We start from the raw sequence: 25624 nt of genomic DNA on the forward strand, positions 1-25624 counted from the left end.
CCGCAATTGTTTTTTCGCTGCCGAACGCGGTACCCCCACCGGAATTCGGCATTCCGCTCGGCGAGCGAGCTAATTGCTAGCGCGGAGTGTGAAGCGGGACGCCGCCGGCCCGCCGCGTTCGAGCCTTGGCAGCCCATCGTGTGCGGTTAACGCGAAACCTTCGTTCTTCCGTAGGAATTTGCTTGTTTTTTTGGGGGGGGGTTTTTTGGCTTTGCCACTCTGATCTAGGCTGATTTTGGACTCGGTCGCCGTAAACTCTGCCGCCGTCTCGGAGCGGGGGCCTGTAACGAATGCGGCGCGCTTCTCCCTGCGCGACTCCCTTCCCGTTCTCAGATCCGACACTTCAGTCTCTCCGCGTCCCCACGTGCCGCTCTGGCCGGGACTTCAAACCTTTCGCCTTGCCCTGCTCCGAGCGGGAGGGCGGCCCTTCTGCCGCCCAGCCCTCGTGCTCTGGCCCCCGACCGCCGTCCCCGAGCCCCAGAACTTGAAGCCCAACCCCCCCCCCCCCCCCCCCCCCGAAACCCGTGGTCATCCATACGCGCTCTCCTTTTGTCGGATGCCAGCGAGCCCCCCTGCGCCAGCCCCCTGCCACTCCAGATGGACGAACAGCACAGAATGAAAGTATTCAGTGCGAAAATCGTTGGCGATTTAGTTTTTTTGGATTTTTTTTTTTGTGTGGGTTTTTTTTTTTTTTGTTTTTTGTTTTTTTTTGTCTTTTCCTTTTTTCGTCTCCTCTCCCTCTCCTCATGGCAGTCATCTGGTGCGCTATCGCAGCCGGTTCTCTCGTAAGATGAAAACGCTCGAGAAGGGGCCGGAGAGTCGGACGTCTGGACGGCGTCTGGCCGTCTGTGCTGGCGGTCTAGCACATGAAGCCCGTGTCTATGTGGCTGTCGGAGCAGGAATATTGGACCGCAGGGGCCCGTGGGTAAATTAATTGAGTAACAAAGAGCATAGCAGGGGCCGGAAGCCCGTCCTTGAGTGACATGCCGTGGTGCCGAGACACCCCGATAAGGGAGTTCACGTCTAATGCATTCAGATGGGGGCCGGGTTCACCCCGGTTATCTATCAGCTTTACCTCTGAGTAAATATTGCTGCTCTTTAGAGTACATTTGCGAAGAACCCATCTTTCCAAAGTGCATCCTTCAAAGGAAAAAAAAAACACCCACCCTGCTCAAATTGTGCACCTTTAGTACAGCCTCTGTCAGATTATGCAAATTGTCGCTTCTCCTACAAAGGTGCGAAAGGTTCGCATACGGTCTTGACTCGGGCATCGTTAAGTAATTTCTCTGCCCCATCTCTGGAGGTCTATAATAACCTGCGTGTTATTTCCCGGCATGTGTTAATAACCCCTTCTCAGGAGGCCATGGGTGCCATATCTCTCCGGTGCGCGCTCCAACAGGAGTTCTGAGAAAAGTCTGGCATTTAATGTTTTGGGTGGGGGTGGGGGGGTTTATTTGCCTGTCTGTGGTGCAGTGCGGCATATATGGAGACTTGGCCCTCTGTGTTGTGCCTGGCTTGGCCGGTCAGAATGCACCCCACTCCCCTTCGGGCGTCGGGATGATTCGCACGGGTTGGCGGGACTTTGGCAGGGAGCAGCCCCATTATTGCTCACCCCCACCGCGGGAGGCGGCCGACACCCCCTCCCCCCGCAACGAGATCAAACAGACCAGCGGCGGGATTCGGAGCGAGGAGGGGGACATTCAAATTGAAATGGCGAGGTCTTCGCAAACAGGCATGTCACTGCGCGTTGCTTCGGGACCCAAGGAAAGGGCGCGCTCCGTCCCTTCCAGTCACTGTTAGAATGCAGAGCAAAAAATTCCGAGTCCCGGACACTTGTGGCTTTGTTGCGCGCATGTTGGAGGCGGATTCGTCTTCGGTTAAGGTGTGTGGTGGTTTTTCTTGCTACCACCGTCTAGGATGTCTGTATTTCATGAGTTGGTTTTGGTCATCTTCTATTTGTGAAGTTCACCTAATGCATGTATCTTCAGGTACTGTAAATATATTTGCATAAACATGTCCAGTACTGCGAAGTGCTTTACTGCAAATAACTTTTTTTTTTAAAGATGCATTTTGTAAATGTCTCAAGAGCTTTGTCAAAATAAGTTTTTATAAAATTTGTATTTTAAAACTAGTACTGTGAGCAAAGCATTGGGAAGGAGAGGGAGAGAGAGGGAGAGAGAGAGAGAGAGAGTTCTTGTCCCGAAGGCAGGCTAAGCATGTACTAAACTTGATGGCTTTAGAGTTGGAGCATACTTCCATGCCTGAAGCTCTGTGAGAATGTAAGATGCTTGGAATTGGCAGGCATCCCCCGCATGAACACACACACACACACACACACACACACACACACACACACACACACACACACACACACACACACACACACACACTCCTTTCCTTTCTACCCTCACTCTTTTCATTGCATTCGCTGACACTTTATTGTGTCTTACGTTTCAGGAAGAAAATGCGCACAGATAACACAGATATTCCGAAATGATTCCTGGGCAGCATCAGATAAACGCTAATAACACTCGTCATTAACACTTTAAGGCCGTGCTTGTCAGGAAGGACTGGGAGCAGCTAACTGGCCTGTTACGAAATCGCACATTAAAGCCTTGTGCCTATTGTCACATTACCGACATCTGGCCATGTGTGTAATCTTTACATTCCTCGCTCTCTGTGCATAGTCAGTATCTAATGTTGACATTGCATTGCGCAAATTGCCATCCCAGGGAATGTAAAGCCTTTCTGCAGCCTGAATCAGCATACAATCAAATGGTGTTTTGCAAAAGGCGATTCTGAATCAGTGCGCAACATACTGTCCCTATAGTGACTGCGAATGGCAGGAAATAATGGCTTGTGGGAACCTTAATGGGTGTTCCTTAAGAGATTGGCGGCCGCGCCGCGATTCTCAATTTTATCGATTTCAAAAGAAAAAGTCAATTTAACAAAGTTGAAAAGAGAAAGCCAGGGAGCGGAGGGGAGCGGGGCAGAGAAACGCTTTCTTTTTCACTCAAGCAGTAAACTAAGTACAGCACGGCACTGCCGAGACCAGCCCCACCCGACACCTCCAAATCTCCCCCATTATCTCACACCTCACATTTGCTCTTAGGCGAGCAGTTTAAAAGCCAAGCGATTGAGCCAGTGATCCAATTTGAAATGCAGAAATGATTAGAGCAGCTTGCTTCATTTCATATCGAAAAAATTCTCTGATTTATGACAGGGCAGGTGCCAAGATCTATCTCCAAAGGGAATTAGCGTGCAATTCCTTTTTCTTGCATATTTCTGTTATTTAGTCTCCCGATAGCAGATGCCGGTGGGGGGGCTGTGTGTGGGGGGGGATGCATCATTTAAATAAATAAACAAGTAATAAAGCACTAAGAAGGTATCGTTTCTTTTTAGATGATGAAGCCACCGCTGTTTAAATGAGGGAAGAAGCAAAGCAGATGTTGGCCTCTACTCGACAAGCCGCGTTTCTTAGGCAGACAGCGATTTTAAAACGCACACCTTCTAAATAGTGGGACAGAAAATGTAAATAAAATGTGGCATGCTTCTTTTAGGTTTTTTTTTAACGTTCAATCCACGATCGCCTCCGTGTGTACGTAACAGGCCTGGGACCTTTCGTCTGCAAATGGGGAGGAAACCTTCCCTGTAAGTCATCCATGCCAGAAGCCAGGGGGAAATATTAATATTCAGTGATAAGGCCGGCTGGAGGTAAATCTCCCTTAATGAAAGTTCCAGTTGACCACATGCAATTTGTTTCATCATGGCGAACAACTAATTGCGGGTCGCGTTATCGGGGCGTGGGAGGACGAGGCGGGATGTAAACAGAATCTTTGGGACGGCCGTCGTCCTGTCCTACACGTGCGTGCCGCGATCACCCCACCCCCACCCCGCACATGACCGCTTCACGCTGACTGCTCGCTGACGTCGTGGATCTGGGCCGGAGGGTCCCTCCTGGAGCAGAGAGCCGTATCAGCCCAACACAGTAACTCCATTTCTTTACTGGTCTGTACTGGTTCTCACTGCATTTGTAAATAGTTAACGGTGTTCCTGTGTAGTTAAATCGCTGTTATTTGGTTTGGATTGTGGGTTTAAATATCCTAATCGATGATGTACGTTACACGTGATTTTAGGGCAGATGCGTTGCATCTGAAGGTTGTCCATGAGACCAGGACAGAAGAAAGACGTGTTATCCTCTATCGTACCATTTTCACATGCCGCAGATATTACGGAGGTCTCAGGTATATAGGAAGTATGAAATAATGATCAAGTCTAACCCTTATTTTGTCCTCCTTCAAAAACAAAAGGTCTGTTCAGTGTATTATGTAGCATTTCGTTTTCTGACGAGACACCGAATGGATGTAGATGTAGATGGAATTACAGATGGTTTCTCTTTAGCTATTTTAATCCCCTTTATACACAGTTCCAGCACTGCACACAACTATAATAATCTGTTAAATATTTTTGATAAAATCGCTTTACATAATTAACAATAATTATATTATGATTGTGATCGTCCATAGCATGCTTATTAACAATACATGTTCCTGGAAAACAATACTGAATAAAGTCTTAGAGTAGTCTGTGCGTGCAAGGTACCAAATGCCAATGGTATGTTCCAGTGCTGAATAAATTGCCCCACCATCACCATCTTGGTCCAACCCAAATTTCTAAAATGTTTCTTCAGGGAGTCTTACCGTGGATATGCTGCCTTTACCAAAAGCATTGCTCGTGGTGCTGAATTTGCATTACTAAAATTTTTTTTGGGGGGGGGGGTTGTTTGTTTGATTTTATTATTTTTTAATTTTTTTTGTTTTTTTGTTTTTTGGGGGTTTTTTTGGCTTTTTTTTTGGGGGGGGGGGGGGGGGAATCCCTCAACCCACGCTTGGCCCAAGGAAGAAACAGCAGGATTTCATAGTTCATCCTCCATCGTTTCTAAATGACTGTATGTTCTAGGGGTAAGCAAACAAAACAAGGTTAATGCAACGCCTAACAGTCAGAGATAATAGCAAGTGGGGGGGGGGGGGGGGGGGGGAGTTCAATGTTTGGAAAGGAAAAAGAGGAATATGGGGGGAAAAAACAAATTAACTCCTGTTTCTGGCAGCTCGAAAAAGCAAAGACTGGGGTTTAAAAGGCTCCTGGGGTGTCACGAAGGCGGTCAGGAGTGCTATCATTAGCTGGCTGTTTACACCGGGAGCTAGGAGTCAGGGAGGGTCGCGGCTGCCACCAGCAACTCTGTCTCCTCTCACCTCCTTCAGCTGATCAGAGGATCATGGTATCAAGGCGGGATTAGCCGTGATTTGGGATTTGTGCGATTGGTTAATTTATTGCAGCGAAGGCAGGGTCTTTCATCATTTAATCAGAGTCGGGCGCACAAGCTATTACAGGTTAGCTCGTCTTTCTGCGCCAGCCTCGCCACCGCCGACATCAGCGGCATCACAATTCCCCCTGAAATTTCCAAATTATCCGGAACTGGCTTTAGCTTCTCAGTTATAAAAAATAAATAAAAAATTAGAGCAGATTCCTGATAGAAGCTTTCCGCTCGCATCGGGGCAATTATAAATAGTACAGCCGTGGCTCAGAGAAGGGCAGAAGGAACAAAAAATCACCTCTAACAGATGTGTGAGGGAAACTTATCGGCAGCCCTGCTTCTCCTGTTCTGATCCAAATCCAAGCGGCTGAAAATTTATATTAGATTTTATCGCACGAGCCCGAGTCAGGGAAAATCAATGAAGGTTATCTTTTATGTTGCAGCAACTCGCGGAAATATTGATTTTCATTTTATAGCGAATTTGGAGCATCAGTTTGTAATGACTGGGCCGCGGACTGCCCCGTTTGGCCCACTGTATCTCTTACACGGAGAGAGGCAGCCGAGCTCGGATGAAAAACGAGAGCCGCGTGGACACGGAGAGGAGGGGAGAGGACGCCTGGAGGCCCGCCACCAACACACACACACACACACACACTCACACACACTCACTCACACACTCACTCACTCACACACACACACACTCACTCACTCACTCGCACACGCGCGCGCGCACACACACACACACACACAGAGACGCACAGACACAGAGAGAGAGAGAGACAGGCGCGCACACACACACTCACTCACTCACTCACTCACTCACTCACTCACACACACACACACACTCACTCACACACACAGAGACGCACACAGAGAGAGAGAGAGACAGACGCGCGCGCGCACACACACACACACACACACACACACACACAGACAGACACAGAGAGAGAGAGAGAGACAGACAGACACACACGCGCACACACACACACAGAGACAGACACGCACGCACATGCAGACCCGCATGGACACACACACACACACACACACACACACACTGCTGAGAGGGCAGCTTACTATTAAACCTGCACTGTTACCCCGTCACTGTTTAACAACTTGTCAGCAACCACCAAACGTGATTCAGATATTTGTAACCACCTAATCCTCTGTTATATTTGCTGCAAACTGGAAGCTAAACTGTACCCTTTCTTGCCTTAAGCAACTTGTATATAACAAATGTCAGGTAGATTAATCCCCCCCCCCCCCCCCCCCCCAAGTATGTGTTTTGACTTTTTGTCTTTTATCACTTTAATTGTACATTTATCATTTTTAGCCCTTGGTTTATCAACCTGATATATTAATATGTCATTACATCAGTAGTAGTTATTATTATGTTAACATGTAATATATGTACATGTACATATTCTTACATCTCGTTATTACCACTGCATCTGTGAAAATACTAATGTAGTGAAGCACAGAAGAAGATATTTGATATCTATTTAACAGGATTTCAGTTCAATTAATTAAGCTCCATTTTATCATTTTAAATCTTGCCATTGATATTAGTGAAACAAATGTTTGATTTACGCCAGTAATTATATCAGAATCAAAATGGTCGCACACCAGTCAGCAACATCTGCATCTTTTTAACTTGAATATAGGAGAGAGAGAGAGAGAGAGAGAGAGAGAGGGAGGAAAAAAACCTCAGGCCTTAGAACAAGAGATCGGCTCTGGATGGAGAGGATAAGAGAAAGGGTTAATCCGATTCTCATTTTAGATAGTAACCGTGGCAACAATCAGGCCGTGTCCTTTGCTCCTGTGACAGGTCCCGGGATCTGCAGGTTTGCCTGCATGTAAGACGTTATTGTCCGGCTAATTTGAGCTGGTGAAACGAGAGCCAACATGAATGACCACCGCCGCGGTCTCGCTGTCAGCGGGGAGACGCACGCACATGTGGGTGGGGGAGGGGTGCAGCGAGGGTCAGCGGGCACCGGCCGACGCCCAGTTCAGAGCCCCGTCGCTGACGACGTTCACGGCCCGGATCCCTGGCAGGATTGCGTAATGCCCGCATGCAACACGTTGTTTTGAGTCCGGGGTGGTGGGGGGCACACACGCCACTCCCGCAACACGATCGCGGCGGCGCGCCCAGGCGGCCCTGGTTTCACGTGAGAACGCGCCCCCGCTGGCGAGGGAGAGGAGGCAGCGCGCCGAGCCGGTTCCTCTTAGCTAAAGCGTTCCTGTGGCTCTCTAATGAAGCAGAGCCCCAGGCTTCACAAGTAATGGCCTAGAAAGTCTGACATTTTGCCTGCTGGTAATAGGCTGCCGTAACAGCTGACCAACTCGCACCCCTCCCGAACAGAGGATGCACTCGAAGCTCTCACTGCCCTTTATGTATGTGGGGGGGGGGGGGGGTGTCAAATAATCCCCCCCCAACAAAAAAAACAAACAAACAACAAACTGAGTAATCAGATGGAGAATGAATCCCAGGTGGGGGTTGGGCCCCTCCCTGTGCAGCGGCCCGTTTGGAGAGGCTTGGCCCGGTATCTTCCCTTTTGATTTAGAGAAATAACTCAAAGCTCCGGGTTCTGACCCGGCTCCCGAGGAAGAAAAATGACGTTACCCATTCGGAATAATTTGCCAGCGCATTATGAAACGTAACCTCTGCCGGCCTTTGAAACGGATACGATTCTTTACATTCCTCCCTGGCTCCTCCGCTTTTTGCAGGAAATGGCGAGATGAGGCGGGATAAGCACGGGACAATGTGCCCAAAGTTCAGCGGGCAGCCCGCGGCTCCTCGCCTCGCCCAAAGCCATCTGCATTCTTTTCGTAATTTTCCCAAGCACCCTGGATCAGCAGCTAATCGGGGCGATCTGATACCGGTTTTCTGAGGGGGAAAAATTCCCACAATTCCCTGCTCTGGACTCTTGTGTGAGGACAGTGTGGTTGGGGGTGGGGGATTGAGGGGGGTGGTTTGCACCAAGCCCTAACAACTCTCTAACCCTCGCCCTCGATCCCCTGACCACCCCCCCACCCCAGGCCCCGCCCCCTTCCCCTTCCTGCCATAGGCACACGAGATCCCACCCTTAGCCGGCATTACAAAAAGGGTTCATGTTTATAGCTTCATGGCAGTTGAGCGTATCTCGCACTTATTAATGTGCTCCTTAATCACCGCCAAAATAAGTTAATGCCATGTGTGTGTGTGTTATCTCTCCTCCTGCAGAAGACCAAGGCTCCAGTGCCAGTAGTTCTGAGCTCAGGCCCCAGGTGGCTTCTGGATGTCACTTGGCAGGGAGCAGAAGACAACAAAAACAACTGTGTGGTGTACAGCAAAGGTAAGTGGCTGGCTTTATCTCTCCTGCTCCCAGTGCTGGCATGTAGCTTTGGAGAGGAGCCCCGCTTCTGCAGCCCGGGACAGTCGCAGGCCAGGCGAAGGCAGGACCGGGACGGTCCTTCCCGGAGCCACGCAGCCGCCATGCAAGAAGAACGCAAATTGAGATAAATAAACGCCAAAGCCAGCAAGTCAGTCATTAAGTAAGTAAGTTGCGTCCCAAGCGAGGAACGCCTGTCGTTTTCCGCCCTGTCGAGTCGCCTCGCGCGTTATCCTCCACGAACATCTTCATAGTGAGGCGGCGTGACCCAACCGCGCTGTCAGGACGCAACAAAGCATCGAGGATGATATCCGTGACCCGCCGCCAACACGCATTTATCTCATCCCGGATGTAGGCGGCTGGCGCGCTCGCGCCGCGGTTACAGATCGTGGCACGCTGACACCACAAATTTCAAGGCCTCGCTTTTTTAAGAATACACGACGCTCCGGCTGGTAATTCCCTCCTGATGGGTATGCTCCTTTACAAGACATCCGGGTGGGGAAATAAATGAATAAATAGGGGAGGGGACAGGGGGAGGTGGAGGAGGGGTCTCGGCGGGACGCGTTCATCAGCCTCCAAACCGACTACTCCACGTTTGCACCTCGCCTCCAGAACGGAGTTCCTTCCGTTCGGCAAGAAGAGGCAGGATCCGGATCTGCCGGCCGGGATTTTCAGCTTCCCGACTGCTAATCACTAGCCGGCACTGGAGGGAGTTATCCTCTTAACCGGCTACTTAACTTTCTGCTCTTTTATCAATGAAATCATTAAAGTTTTTGATAAGCTGTTGGAGAAGATTACACTGTGCTTTAAAGTCACCCGGTCTTTTCGGCAGAGGACTGAAATATATGAAAATAAATAAATAAATAACGGAGCGAAAGAAACGGAAGCAAGGAACACTAATAGAGGAGCGCCAGGGCTGTGGTGGTGGGTCCCTGTGCGTTCCCCCGTGTGCGTGTTGCGTTCTCAGCTTGCCTAAACAGGTCCACAGGTATTAAACTCGGCACACTGATTCTAAATCCACTCCTGGATTTAGTCTTCGCCAGTCATTAACGGAGCTCATTAAGGCCACGGGGCCGCCACTGTGTCATTGCTGCCGGGTGGAGGGAGGGTGGAAAACGTGGGCCGGAGGTCCACGGCGCTTCTCCCTTTCCACCGGCTTGCCCGAGACAATCCCCAGTGCCCCGAGTGCACTGGGGGAGCGCGATGCCCACCGTGCGTACAGACGCGACACTTCTGTTGCTAGCACTTGCATCAGCCCGTAGTCAAATCTTCTACGCCTCACACGTTCACAAGCGTGTATCAAACCTGCATTTGGCAACACCTTTCCCAGGCCCCACGTGCTCGGCAAGGAGAGGGGCTTGTATGAAAAATGTTTGGATGCACTGGAAATGAATGTATCCCAGCATGCCATGTGGTTGTTAATTCATTATATAGAAGCCTGCTGGTCGAGTGCGAGTCCTCTTTGTAAGGCGCTGAGCAGCTAGGACAGGCTCGGTCCTATATATAGAACACTGGCTAATAACTACAGCAAGCAGGCGAGCCAAGTTAGTAGAGTTATCGGGCCAGATTACATTTCCAGGTTTGGTTGTCGTACTGTAAAATAGAACTCATGTCACACAGGCTGATGATGGATCTTTGGTTGCGGAGTCTCGTACGTTCAGACTGACACTTGCGTGGAGGAGCAGTTACTTTTGCCTTGTGCTGTCCATTCAAGCATTTCTTTTTATCTGTTGTGGCGTGTGTGAATACAGTGTGTGCGGGGGTGCTTGTGTTTCTGAGGGTAAAACAGAGTGTGTGTTTGTGAGAGAGAGAAGGAGAGAGAGAGAGAGAGAGAGATTGTGTGTGTGTGTGTGTGTGTGTGTGTGTGCGCGCGCGTGCGTGCGTTTATTTGCCCATGCATGCTGCAGTTCGCATGACCGTATTTACTGCCCGCCCCTCCCCCGGGCTCCAGCCAGCCTGCGCTAAGCCCCTCCCCCTAGCCACTCACTATGTATAAACAACAGTAGCTTCTTCTAGCTCCTCCCCTCCAACAAGCTCCGCCCCTTCCCATACCGCTCCACTCCCATTAAACCTGTAAAGCCAAACTTGCTAACTCGGCTAAAAATGAATAAAAGCAAATAGGGTTGAGCTAGCGCTCAGATGGTAGTGTGATGCTGCATGGGCAGTGGTAGCAGTGTTGGCTCTACTGGCTCAAGTGAAGGGAACTGAAAATACTGTTCACTAAACATTTAGAACTAAGACATTTTTATGAAAAAATAGGATTAAGCTTAGCATCCTTTGTATGTTATGCATTAAACTTTTTGGACTTTTTTTGTTGCATTCTTACCAAGTACAAAATAATCACATCACCAAAATAATCAGATGGATTATGCAATATTCTACACACGTCAGAACAATATTACTACATTTTGTGCCTCCAAAAGTGTTTCCAAAGGGGAAAGAAGTGATCTATTCATTGAACAAATCTCACAATTAGTCTTTTCCACTGCCATCACCTGATATCACAGCGCTCCTGAGCTCGGACATGGGACAATGAATATCTCACAATGGTGTTATTATTCTGCAAAGGTCACCTAAATTTTGAGTGTTAAGTCTCTTAGGCCAAATCCGCTCAGCTACAGCCAGCCGGAGGACTCTTGATGGGCTGGGTTTGGAGGGTTGGGGGTGGGGGGGGTTGAGTGCTTGCCTTTGTGCCAGTGCAAATTGACCAGTGTAACGAGGGTGTTTTACATAAGACTGCGCACTGTTGGATCAGACTAATTCACTCAGCCCTCATGCACAGTGGTCTCGGAGCCCTCTACCCCAGATACACACACACACACACACTCTCACTCTCTCTCTCTCTCTCTCTCGTTTTGTTCCCAGCGAGGGATTTTTTTCACCCCCTCTCGTTCCTCCAGTCCCTCCCTCTCTGTCGCCCCGACTTCCCCTGCCACGAGGTACCAAACCGTTCCCATCCTGCCTTTTTTTTTTTTTTTTTTAAACAAATCAGCACCTCACAGCAAAGCGTCTGCCTCCGTTCCCGCACGACAGGCACGTACCGGACGAAACGACTCAGCCAGGCGGCGAGCGGCACACCGAGCCTCCGCCCGGGCCGCCTGCCTCTGGGACGGCTTCGGCAAAAGCTAGAGGCCGCGGTTTCAAAACAGCCGGTGAGCCATAATTGTTTTTTTTTTCCGTCTGAACCTCCCCTTTGAGCGCCACGGCAACGAAGCACGGAGAGCTGCTCGGGATTTCTTTTTTCTTTTCTTGCTTCTTCTTTTTTTTTTTTTTTTTTTTTTTACTTTTTTTTATCTCGTATCTGCGAACACAGGGAAATAGCGCGAGCGCATAATAACCGAACGACCCAACACAATGTAAAAAATTCATTATCAGTGTATTAAAACTTCGCGGCACCCTGAAGGGGTCCCTGCCGCAGTGCCGAGCAGCGCCGTAATTACGTTTAATTAAAACACAACGGAGATCAACAGAATCGTTTTCATTAGGAAATTATTAATGATTCCGCCGCAACAATAATTGATTGCACTGAGCCAGGCGATAAGTGTGCGCGGTCAGGGTCGTGTGTGGAGAGAGAGAGAGAGACTGACTAAACGAGGGCGCCGGGGGGGGGGGGGTTTCGAGACGCTGTTTCTTAGCTGAGGTGTTTCAGAAGCAACTGTGTAGGCAGAGCAAGAGTTTCTGTTCAAAAGAGAAAATCCACATAGAAGATCCCTGTACCCCGAAGGTGAACGGGAGTTCTAAGTGTTCCTGATTGCTTGCGCGCCGTCGCTCAGTGTTTTCACACGGATCCGGGCGCTTGGCTGCACCCTTGCCTTTCTCCAGGAACCGCTCGTCCAAACCACCCCCCAGCCTTTTTCGCTCTCTCTAATCACAAACTCCCAAAACGCTGTTTGCAAAACACCTCCCACCACCCCACCCCACCCCACCCCACCCCCCGAGCTGGAAGCATAACACTCGTGACAGTATCTCCGGTGTTTGACGAGTCCTGTTTTAAAAACACACACTCCTCGGCGCCGTTAGCTGCTCTCACAGCTCGTCAGAACACACTCGAGAAGTCGCTCAAGAAAAATCTAGTGCGCATGCCTTCAGTTGGCCCGACGCCGGACTCGACGCGACATTTAGGCACGTCTGCATCCTGAGTGGATGTGCACAGCAAAATAAAAAAGACCCACATTTCAGACCGGTGACCTCTCTGTCGTAGTTCCTCCCAGTCCAAAGGCAGGAAAAAGATCCGCCAGTCCGTCAAAAGAGCTGATCGGGAGTAAAGCGTGACGGAGCAAGAACGCAATTTTCCCCCGAAACGCAAACACTTTCTGCCATCTAATCCCGCTAAGTAATCTGCAAGCAGGGAATACGTTGAGGCAGCCGGTTCGTCTGCCAGTAAGAACAGGATCTCAGGGACGGTAGCGAGTACACGTCGATGATTCTACACGCCCACGGAGATGAAGCGTGTCATTGTCGGTGCGCAGCGCCTTTCTCTAACTTTGTTTGGACAGGACGATCATTTTCTTCCCAAGAATGTCATTTTTTTTTAATTCTGCTTTTCCCTTTTATGTCAAAGTACATTTCAGAAAATTAATCTTTGAATGAAATTTCACATTTATTCAGGTATGAGTGGAGATCGCAAGTTCAGCAGAACACGAAGAATTGTTTTGTCAGTTTGTCTGCTTGTAGCAAATTTGTAGCAAAAAGGAGGATGTGTGCTATGTTTTGGCAAGTGGTGTTTTGATGTAACTGGAGGAGTGGTACTGATGCTGAAACCAGTGTGCCATTTTGCTTGGAATTTGTGAAGCTTAGAACGTGTGCGGCTGTGTACAAGTGTGTGTAGCTGTGTGAAAGTATATCTGTGTAAAGTGTGTGTAAAAGTGTGGTGAGGTATATTAGGCCGGAAAATGTAAGTAGCTGAGAAAATGCAAACCTCGAACCAACCTGCATGCATGGAGGGAAAATCATGGACACACACACACGCGCACACACACACACACACACACACACACACTCACTCCAGTCTCTCTTACTTCCTCCCATTCACCACATCACTCATCCCCCCACTGATCACAAACAGACACTACTTTAGGAGGCATCCACCGATGTGTAAGTATAAATCCACAAAATTCACCCAAAATAAATGATCCACTTGGGAGTATCAATAAATAGCACCACATTGTGTATTTTGACTGATGACTTTTTTTCCCCCTGTAAGTTAAATGCCGGGCGTTAATTTTGTAGGCACTTACATCAGTGCTGTGGAGGTTTATTTGAGAGAGAAAGAGACAGAAAGAATGAAAGAGAGAGAGATAGTGAAGCAGAGAGGGAGAGAGAAGACCAGTGAAAGCGGAGTGAAGAGGCGAGGTGTGTGTGTGTGTGTGTGTGTGTGTGTGTGTGTGTGTGTGTTTGCAGTGGCTATGAAGCGTACACACGCTGTGCTTCGCCCTGTGTCTGGCCTGGGCTGGGTCCTGCTGCTCACATTAATTATGATCCCATTGTGTGGCAGAGGGGCTAATAAGAGTGATGTACTGCACCCGAACGGCATCCTAATCAGCTCTGTGAAGTACCTGCAACCTGGAGTGCCGCAGCTCCGTCTGTGTGTGTGTGTGTGTGTGTCGTTAAATGGTGTATGTGGGTGTGATGACTTAACCCGGCATAATTATATAATCGATGGTGAGAAATGCCTGCGTATCGATTCACAGAAGGCAGATTGAGCTCGCTGTCAACATGGGAGCGAGGACGTTTAAGCACTGCCTTGGTCTCGGCTTTCATCTGAACACACACACACACACACACACACACATACACACGTGTGCACACACACATCATGCACATACAAACACACGCGCGCACAGCACACACACAGAGACATGCAACACATACACAGCACACACAGACACATGCATCATACAAATACAAACACACATCATGCACATAGACAACTCACACACACACACACAAACAACAGATGCACACAGCATACACACTCATAATAAACATAACACACACACAGCACATACACACCCACATACACATTACAGGTATAGACACACACACTGCATGCACACAACATACACACACAAACAGCACATGCATGCAACATACACACACATGCACACAACATACAAGTGTAACACACAAGCAGCACACAGTCCCAGACACAAATATACACGCAATATACATATGTACACACACACACACAAACACATACACGCAACATACACATGCACACACACACATGCATACAACCTACACGTGTAACACAAAAGCAGCACACAGACGCATACACACACACACAATATACATACGTGTACACACACACACACGCATGCACACACACCTGCGCGCACACACATCATGCACATACAAACACACATGCGCACATAGCACACACAAACATGTAACACATACACAGCACACACATCATGCACATAGACAACTCCCATACACACACATGCGCACACATGCACATACACACATCATGCACATACAAAGACACACATGCGCGCACAGCACACACACACAAACACGTAACACATACACAGCACACACAGACACATGCATACAAATACAAACACACATCATGCACATAGACAACTCCCATACACACACATGCGCACACACATGCACATACACACATCATTCACATACAAACACACACATGCGCGCACAGCACACACACAAACACGTAACACATACACAGCACACACAGACAGATGCATACAAATACAAACACACATCATGCACATAGACAACTCCCATACACACACATGCACATACACACATCATGCACATACAAACACACACATGCGCGCACACACACACAAACACGTAACACATACATAGCACACACAGACACATGCATACAAATACAAACACACATCATGCACATAGACAACACACACACACACACATACACACAAACACAAACAGATGCACACAGCATACACACTCATAATAAACATAATAAAACACACACAGTACACACACACACCCTCATACACATTACAGGTGTAGACGCACAAACACTGCATGCACACAACATACATGTGTAACACACAAGCAGGACACAGACGCATACACAAATACACACAATATACATACGTGTGTACACACACACACATATATGTGTGTGTGTGTGTGTAATATATATGTGTGTGTGTGTGTGTGTGTGTGTGTGTGTGTGTGTGCACATGACATGCACATATATACAATCACATACACAAAATACACAAAGGTACTCTTATCTTCTAACAGTTAGGCAAATCAGCACACTGTATTCTAACATTAAACCTTCCTCGCGCTGTTCGGGGTTTGTCAGAGTTAGATTTAATATTACATTAGGACAAATTAATATAGCAAAGGGCTTTAAATACAAGACATCTGGGCTCCTGTTTTTGTTTTTTGTTGGGGTTTTTTTTGTTTTGTTTTTTTTAAGCGTTCTAATCTTTACATTCTAATTCCGCTTTGTGTGCAGCGCGCGACATCTTGCTTGTGCTCTGTAATGCCTCCCCGTTCAGCCGCGCGCTGTAAAGGACGGAGGGGAGCATCGGAACGCGGAAATCCTGCCCCGGGCCCAGCCCCCTCTCCAGCCCCTCCGGCGCGGCTGGAAAGTGCATTACAGCGGTTATCTCGCTGCATGTTTGGAGATCAGGATAAGTGGATTTAGGATCTTTCCGCCGTGCAGATTCCTCGTGGGTCTCCGCTCCCTTTACCCGGTGCCCGCTTCCGAGCGTTAATAATAAACAACAACTCGCCGAAGACTAATGTGATTATATGCCGTTTTAACGCCGCTCGGATGTTTCCGGGCATTTTGGCTCGGTGTAATTGAGGGGTCGTGCGGTTCTGAGGTTTCGGTCTTGTCCGGGAGGACGCGGTCAGCGGCGTGTGGGCATCCGGTTGTCCGCGGAGCTGTCCAAGCACCTTGGCTGAAGGAAGTGACTATTATAGAGACCCAAGCTGTGTTAGAATTCGCTTTAAATCTAAAAACAAAGAAGAAGAAGAAAGATTTGCGATAGTTATCGCTAAGGATTTGCTTTTATTTTCTACAAATGTGAAGGAAAGGCTTGAATTCATCTACAGATCAGAGAGCCATTGTTCTGAGCGAATATTAGATTGATTCAAGTCATTTGTGTGAATAAGCTGTAACTTGTTTGTAAACAACATAATCACAATTTTCTGAAGGCACGGTCCTGTTCTGACCTCCATAAGCATATTATGTTTTCAACCATATAGCCAATGTAAGCAGTTGTTTTTTGTAAACAAAAAAATTGTAAGAAAGAAAAAAAAAACTTGAAATATTTTTTAAAAAGTAAATTATTTAAAATTAAAGGATATGATTGGATTTGTATAGTCATGGCATCTCTGAGTGTGGTTGAGAATGATATTGTGCCTCTGCTGATTTAAGTGGCCATAATGCTGATAATAGTGTGTGTGTGTGTGTGTGTGTGACAGAGAGAGAGAGCGAGAGAGAGACACTAGTGACCTCTCTGTGGAGGTGTGGGCACTTGCTGACAGGACTTGGCTGCTGCTTGGTGTACAGACCTGCTGTAGGTACAGGAGACTGGATGACAGTGTGTGTCTGCTTGGCTAGACAGCACCATCCATCCTTGTGTGTGTGTGTGTGTGTGTGTGTGTGTGTGTGTGTGTGTATAGAGGGGGTATGTTATAGGGTCATGTTGCTTCCTCTACATTCTGCCAGTGAGCCATCCGTGTGGAGGCCGTTTGTCACGTCCTCACGGAGGCACGTGTGTGTGTGTGTGTGTGTGTGTGTGTGTACGTTCCCTATCTTTGCCCTGCTGTTTGTGCATTGCAGTGCTCGCCACAACCCTCTGTGCAAATGGTGTAGTTATGTTGCAGCGTGGGACCACCCCGTCACCCGGGGTCACCCCGAGAGCCCTATGATTGTGGCCCTGACCTGCTAGACCTGCAGGGGGCGCTGCTAATGCTGTGTTTGCTGTGTGAAGTCAGTGGTGCTATAATCTCCCTCACCCTTAATCCTGTTCCCACTGTCCCCCCCACAAGAAAAAAATTACAGGCTTGCTCTTTATCAGCTGATCACTCAGATGAGGACACCCCTCCATGCCCCAGCACACACACACACACACACACACACACACACACACACACACGTGTGTAAGGGGGGGGGGAGTCACGTTTCCACCAGACGGTGGGTACTGCCATCTGGACGGTCTCTAGGGGTGCTATCATAAAGTGGCCATAATGCGGTCATAAACTTTACATGGCCGAGGTCATCCTGGTTTATTGAGGCTCATGAAAATTTATGACAGATGAACTCACGAGTCATCAATGAGGCGAACATTGGAACACAGTCTCACCAAAAGGCCAAATGACGACACGACCTTTTGGGCATTCTTGAAGTGAAGAAATAATTTTTCTGATTCTTCTGTTTGGGGGAATCAAACCTCTTTTGGTTCACAACAAGACATGACACACTTGACAAGAATACCCTTAGTAGATGTCAGGATGGCTCAGATATTGTAAAGGAAATTCGGTAAATACTGAATTTCATGTCAAGAAGACAGAGGACCTGGAGGTGGCTTTCAGATGTGCTGGAGCAGCCTGCTGTTGGAGTGGTGGTCTCGAACTTGCGCCCCCCCCCCCCCCCCCCCCCCAGCACCCTGTAAGACATTCGTTCAGTATGCTCTCCCTCTGTCTTTAAAGGGGATCTTTCCAGCTTTTCAGGAGAAAGAAGTTAAGCTTGAACTGTGTTAAGGGCAGTGCTCAGAACAGACCTAGAGAGGTGTTCAGGACGTGTGTTCAGGACCGGAGAGGTGTTCAAGGCGTGTTCAGGACCGGAGAGGTGTTCAGGACATGTGTCGGAGAGGTTTTCCGAGCGGTGGTCCCTAAATCCCAGCATGGAGGAAATCAAACTTCCAAGAGCATCTTTCCCCTTTCATATAAGAGGGTGTCCCAATAAATAGCATTTTAATCTCTGACTAGTATCTGGCAACTAGTAGTGATTCTGGATGTTTTGTGTCCATGTGTGTGGAGTGGGGGTATATGTTGGGCGTGCGCGTGCGCACGTGTGTGTGTGTGTGTGTCAGTCACCGTGAGGGTCTCCACCACTCTGGCTTGATTTAAAGGCCGCAAAGCTCTACAGACCTGCCAGAGAAGACAAAAAAAGGGAAAAGGGGCCCGACAAATCAAACTCCAGGAACGCTCTCTCAAGGTTTCAGCTCAGACCTATTCACAGAGAGGGAGCTCGTGCAGTGAAAAATATATACGCACTCTATCCTGTCAGAGGGCTTTTGGCTTATCTTGAGTGACTGTCAAGGCCAGGAATATCAGGGAACAGACAGAAATATATAAAATTAATAAGCTGCTGGATGTTGTCGGGAGTTATGATGCTTCTATAAATCCTGGTTTGATCAGAGCGGACAAGGCTTAAATCCGGAGCTCCCGAGCGCACACAGCAAGTGTTTTTGGCTCCGGATGTTTCTCCGCTCGGTGAGATAGAAGCCCTTAGCTGGCAAAATAAGATTTATCATCCGGCCCGCTCCCCTTTCGTGACTGACAAATCGGGAGAAGCAGAAAGGAGGCTGGCAGCCGCTCCCGTCTTTAACGGAAGGGCAATCGCTCAGCAAGGTGAAACTCGGGCCAGAGAAGAGGGAGAGCCAGGAAAAGTCACATGTGGAGAAAAAACAAAGAAACCAAACTGGTAGGGACTTATCAGTTGTACTTCCTGTGTCAGGTGAAAGGTCAGAGAGTTTTGTTTTTTCCCCCATCCTTTTGCTGTTGGTTTTTCGGGCCGGGCGGACGGATGCTATCGGCCCCCGCCGAACAGAGATGCTCGTTTTCGCTGCACGGTACAGGTAATATTTCTTGTTGTGAATTAGGCAAGTGCACCCCGACGTGCACTGTGAGATTTCTGTTTTGTTTTGTTTTTTCTCTTCTTCTTTTTTTCACGGAAGTAGAAAAGTGAAGCATCTATCATCTCCTCGGAAGCGCGAGGTCTCAGAGGCGGGGGGCTTTTCAGACATGCTGTTATAGGCATGGGTGAGTCATTAAGGACTTAAAGGGCTATAAGCATTGTATACGTGTGTGTGTTTTCATTTTACATAAATACAGTTCCCTCAGCAAGCCTGAGCTGTCAGGCGACAGTAGACCGTTTGTGTGGGTGTGTGTGTGGGTGAGTAGTGTGTTGGTGAAAATCTTTTACACACCAACCCAAGCCTATTCACAGCAGTGGGGGGGGGGGGGGGACGCAACATTAACTTCATTAATGTGTTCCAAAATGTGCCGTAATTCCTCTCTGACAAAGGCGAATGACAGAGCAGTACTTTTAAACAGGGAGAGCACGGAGCCATGAGCATAGACGGAGTTACAGGCTCAGAGAGGCTCTGCTTCGGTGGGAGGCTCTGTGGGCTCCAGCCGCACACAGCCCTGTCCCACCGAATCATTCACAGGCTTCGCAAAGCAGCGGAGTTGAGGGTGCGGAGTTGACCCATGGAGGATGCGGAGTTGACCCATGGAGGATGCGGAGTTGACCCACGGAGGGTGCGGAGTTGAGGATGCGGAGTTGATCCATGGAGGGTGCGGAGTTGATCCACGGAGGGTGCGGAGTTGAGGGTGCGGAGTTGACCCATGGAGGATGCGGAGTTGACCCACGGAGGGTGCGGAGTTGAGGATGCGGAGTTGATCCATGGAGGGTGCGGAGTTGAGGATGCGGAGTTGATCCATGGAGGGTGCGGAGTTGAGGGTGCGGAGTTGACCCATGGAGGATGCGGAGTTGACCCACGGAGGGTGTGGAGTTGAGGATGCGGAGTTGACCCATGGAGGGTGCAAAGTTGAGAGCCACCTGGATGTTTGTGAAACCATGTCCTTGATAGTTAAATGCTTAACATGAGTCCTAAAAACTCCTGGAGTGAGGTGTTTTTTAGTGTGTGTGCGCACGCGCATGCGCGCGCATGTGTGCATGCTCTGACCTTCATCCCAAGTATCTCCGCATGCGCAGATCTGAATGGCCATTGCTGGGCCACGCAGGAACCACTCTAGACATGAAGGAGGGCGGCTGGGCCTGCACCCAACCTGGGAGTAAACCACACTGTGTGTGTGTGTGTGTGTGTTTGTGTGTCTTGGTGTGGATGTGTGTGTGGGTGTGTGTGTGTCTGAGGGTGTGTGGGTGCTTCTCCTGCATTCCAGGGCAGGAAAGGAGGAAATACATGCTCTCTCTCTCTCTCTCTCTCTCACACACACACACACACACACACACACACACACACACACACACACACACACACACACACACACACACCCTCCCTGATAAGAATGACATACTGAAGTGGGGGGCCAGATCCTCCATGCAGTTTAAAGGCTGCAGCTGAATTCGGTGTGGTTGGCTCCCTCTTTTGATCCCAAAATAATTGGTCCTGCCTTAATTTTTAAAGATTGAGATGTTTAAAGTGCGAGGCTCTTATCTGTGTGTTGGCAGAGCGCTTAGGCCTGGATTAGATAACACTTCATCCATTATTATAAAACTGTAATTATGATATTTTTCAGTGTCATCAGATTGGCCTGTTTTTCATCATCTTATCTTGATTTTATGCTATGTCAACATAAAGGGGAAATGCTTTAAGTGGAAATATCCATTAAAACATGGATAAGTTTATAAAAAATGAATATTATTTCATGGTAGTAAGTAGGAAGCAATGAACATAATAGACTGGGAAAGTAGGATGGGTTTTTTTCTAGTTGCTAAGTCAACATGTAGGGTTTTTTTTTTGTTTTTTTTTTTTTTTTTGTCTGTCAGGGCAAGCCATGTGACCGGTCATGTGACCATCCTCAAGCCAGCAGTATACTGCTGCCAGCAAAATGCCATTAAAGCCTGTTTGAGTAGCTTCACAGCCAGACACGTAACCGTGGGAACCGTCTCACCTTATTAAGGCGTAATCCCACCGTGGACACAATTTCTCAGCACGGGAGACCATATGATTATATTTACCTTTAATTGTCAAAGGGGCCAGCGGCCTCCAGTTAGCCCTCATTAGCCATTAAAAGCTGGGATTTCACACGGCGGCCACGGACGGATCTGATCCGACCTCCCTTTCCCGCACTTTGCCCCTGCTCTACAGACGGAGAACCGGAAGTTTTGTCCTCTCCCTCAGCGGATCGCCAGCTTTGTTTGTGGCTGTGTAGGAAGAGGCCCGAGCCCCGCGGAGGCTCCAGAGGGCGCGAGAATCGGCACGGCTGACGTCGGCGGCTTTGTCATCACGCTCGAAGAATTCCCGTTTAACATTCTGTAATGTGGAATTCAGCGGGGACGCGTTTAATTGAGTTTTACGCGTGCTGGTCGGGAGCAGAGCTGGAAGCTAGGTGATGCCGAGGTTTTTAATCTCTCCCGCACCAGAGAGGTTCGTTGACGAAGAGGCTCCCTTTCTTCCATACGGAGAGAGGGAGAGAGAGATGTAGAGGGGAAGAGAGTGATTGAGAGAGAGGGAGAGGGGGAAAGAGAGACGAAGAAGTGATACATCCACGGATAAAACCAGTTGGCAACCCTCAAAGGGAGCGGGGTTGATAAGGCAAATCCAGCCCTTGTAGGGAAATAAAAGAATCCAACTGTTCATTAAAAGGAGAAACAAAACAGGCGATTGAGAAGGCAGACAGGCCAGCCAGAGAGAGGGGGGGGGGAAACTGAGGCATCCTATCAGAGTGAAAGATTGGAAAATAATCAAGGATTTGCGAGAATTAATAAGACGTTGGGGACAAATGCAGGATTTTTCCCTCCTTAGCAAAATTAGGAAGGATGGACCACAGTTATCTTACCGAGGGGGGCAGTGTTGACTTCACGGGCTCCTAATTATGAGAGATAACTGAGATGCACCCCCCCTCCCCCACAATTTATCAAGGCGGGCTGGATCGGAGTGTCCAGCACCTCACCTCAGACTGTCGAGGTTAACCAGATCACTGCCAGCCTTTCCTGGACATGTGCTCTGTGGTACTTGGATAGGCTCCTGTGTGTTGCCCAGTATTATAATACAGTTTTACATGTATTGTATGTTATCTGATTAGTATGCCGAGCTACTGTGATCGTTTACGCTATAGCCTTGAATGTATACAGCTGAATTTGTCCCTAAAATTACATTTTAAAAAGTGTGTGTGGGTATGCGCATCCATGTGCTTATATGTGACTTTCAAGGAAGGTTCAGCTCTATCTGGCCTGGGCAATTTGATCACCTAAACCGTTTGCCCTAGATGAAGGTTCAGGTCAGTGAGATGATGCCCACACAGAAAGACTTAATGAAAGAACAGTAGAGAGAGAGAGGGAGAGAGCGAGAGAGAGGGAAAGAGAGAGAAAGGGAGGGAGGGAGGGAGGGAGGGTGCATCTTGTACTAGCAAACACACGTTTGTGTGTGTGTGTGCACGTGTGTGATTGGTGCTATGAGACATTCCAGGTTTGTTTTTTTTTGTTTGTTTTTTTAAAATAGTCATTCATCAACACATCAACAGAAATACAGGACCCTGATTATTATGGGGTTTGAACGGCCCCTCGGCCTCCTCGTAAAGAATCACTCATCCGCCCCAGCTTCTGTTCATTAGAGTTAGAATGCAGATAATGCTGGAGCCCTTTTATTAGCAGGAGCTCAATCAATTTTACTGTCGTGTTCACACCTCATGCAAGGTCAGGCAAAGTTGTCAGGACAAACCAGCCGCTTGTGTTAAAAATAAAAAAATACATCTGAATAAATCAATAAAGGCAGGCTTCCATGATCAGTGCTCCACAGCCTCCATGGACCAGGCAACGAAGAGAAATGAAGTTATCAGCGCTTTTAGGGGAAATCAAGAGAAATGCAGAGTGGCAAAGAGAAATTGAGGGAAATGCAGAGAAATAAAGAGAAATTGAGTGCTAGCTGGCACTGTGTAGGGAGAAATAAAGAGAAATGAAGAGAAATTGAGTGCTAGCTGGCAGTGCGTAGGGAGAAATAAAGAGAAAGGAAGAGAAATTGAGTGCTAGCTGGCAGTGCGTAGGGAGAAATAAAGAGAAAGGAAGAGAACTGAACAGTGCTGGCTGTCAGTGCATTGAGAGCCACAGCCATTGGTCCGTGAAGGCTCCTTACCACACTCTTGATCTATAACTGGAGTTTGGTTGCATTTTAAGATTTTCCGCCCTGGAATTAGTACTTTACGGACCATTAGACTGATTCAAAGGAACCACTGTTGTTTTCATATAACGGTGGCTTAACACATATTGACCCGTTTTTCTTTAGACCAGCGTGTGATGCCTTCATATTTGGATGTACACACCCTTCCTGTTCCCTGTCTTTTTTGAGTCCTTGGGAATTTGGTATGAAATGGTGGATTCTGAATTGCAGCTCAGTTTAAATTCATGACATTCCACCATTTTTCTGTCTCTCTGTCTCCGCACCCCCCACCCCACCCCTGCTGTTCCTGCGCAAAGCTGTCAGATGAGACAACAATAGAACTATTTCATTTCTCTGGAACACCTTTGTAGTTGCTCTGGTACTTTAGAGAACGGATTTAACATGACTTTGCTTGGTTCAGGCCTCAAAATCCCCAAATCTTCATATCTGCTCTCCTTGTTTTCATTCCGGAGATGCTGGCACACTACATTACTACACTAATACACTAGTACATTAGTACACTATTACACTACTACATTAGTATGCTATTACACTAGAATACTAGTACACTACTACATTAGTACACTATTACACTAGTATACTAGTACGCCACTACATTAGTACACTATTACACTAGTATACTAGTACGCCACTACATTAGTACACTATTACACTAGTATACTAGTACGCCACTACATTAGTACACTATTACACTAGAATACTAGTACACTACTACATTAGTACACTATTACATTAGTGTACTACTACACTAATACATTAATACACTAGTACACTTCTACATTAGTACACTATGACACTAGTATACTAGTACACAGCTACATTAGTACACTTATAGTATACTAGTACACTACTACATTAGTACACTATTACACTAGAACACTACTACATTAGTACACTATTACACTAGTATACTAGTACACTATTACACTAGTATACTAGTACACTACTACATTAGTACACTATTACACTAGTATACTAGTACACTACTACATTAGTACACTATTACACTAGTATACTAGTACACTACTACATTAATACACTATTACATTAGTGTACTACTACACTAATACATTAATACACTAGTACACTACTACATTAGTACACTATTACATTAGTGTACTACTACACTAATACATTAATACACTAGTACACTACTACATTAGTATACTAGTACACTACTACATTAATACACTATTACATTAGTGTACTACTACACTATTACATTAATACACTAGTACACTTCTACATTAGTACACAGATACTCTATTACTAGTATACTCGTATGCACTACTACTTCAGGAAAGTATTTATTTTTACCCCCCCCCCCCCCACACACACACACATACATCTCCCCCCCAGTTGACTAGATTATGTTTTTATTCCAGTAGCACTGACAGTCATAGACCTTGTTTGCCTTTTTGGCATTAACACAAATAAGCCCATAATCTCAACAGCAAACACGGAAATCTTAATTAACGCAATTAGCTCTACACACAACACACCACTTTCCTGCACGTCCGCTACCTAGCCGATGCGACCGTGTCCGTTACGGGGTCAGCAGCAGCGTCCCATGCTCCAGCCGAAGCTGATACATCCTTCACCACCGAGTGTCACGGTGATCTTCCGCCTCACGCAAACATGTGCATCTGCCCCTTATTAAAGGTTATGGAACAAAACTGCAACCCTCACACCCACCCCCCACTCCCCCACACCTCATTGGCCCATTCTTGATTACGGTTCCTGCGATACAGCGTGTAGTGCAGGCGTGTCAGGCGCACGCCTCGAGGATTAATCGGAGGTGCAGCATCCCGTGATAGACGTCATATTAAATA

The 25624-nt window shown here is 47.7% G+C and overlaps 1 protein-coding gene across 3 annotated transcripts in view; it reads left to right on the plus strand.

Moving 5' to 3' along the window:
- The window catches only part of zfpm2a (zinc finger protein, FOG family member 2a), a 108974-nt gene that overhangs the window by 61067 nt on the left and 22283 nt on the right, over positions 1-25624 (plus strand). For 2 of the 3 annotated variants that reach the window (XM_027009469.3, XM_027009470.3), the window contains one exon: positions 8535-8646. In XM_027009469.3, coding sequence (XP_026865270.3) covers positions 8535-8646 — 112 coding nt within the window. Of the gene's footprint in view, positions 1-8534; positions 8647-8686; positions 8846-25624 lie in introns of those variants that run through there. The other variant, XM_081715066.1, reaches the window with a different exon arrangement.

This window comes from Electrophorus electricus, chromosome 1 (assembly GCF_041902795.1).
Source record: "Electrophorus electricus isolate QZ-2024a chromosome 1, ASM4190279v1, whole genome shotgun sequence".
NCBI classification, from domain to species: domain Eukaryota; kingdom Metazoa; phylum Chordata; class Actinopteri; order Gymnotiformes; family Gymnotidae; genus Electrophorus; species Electrophorus electricus.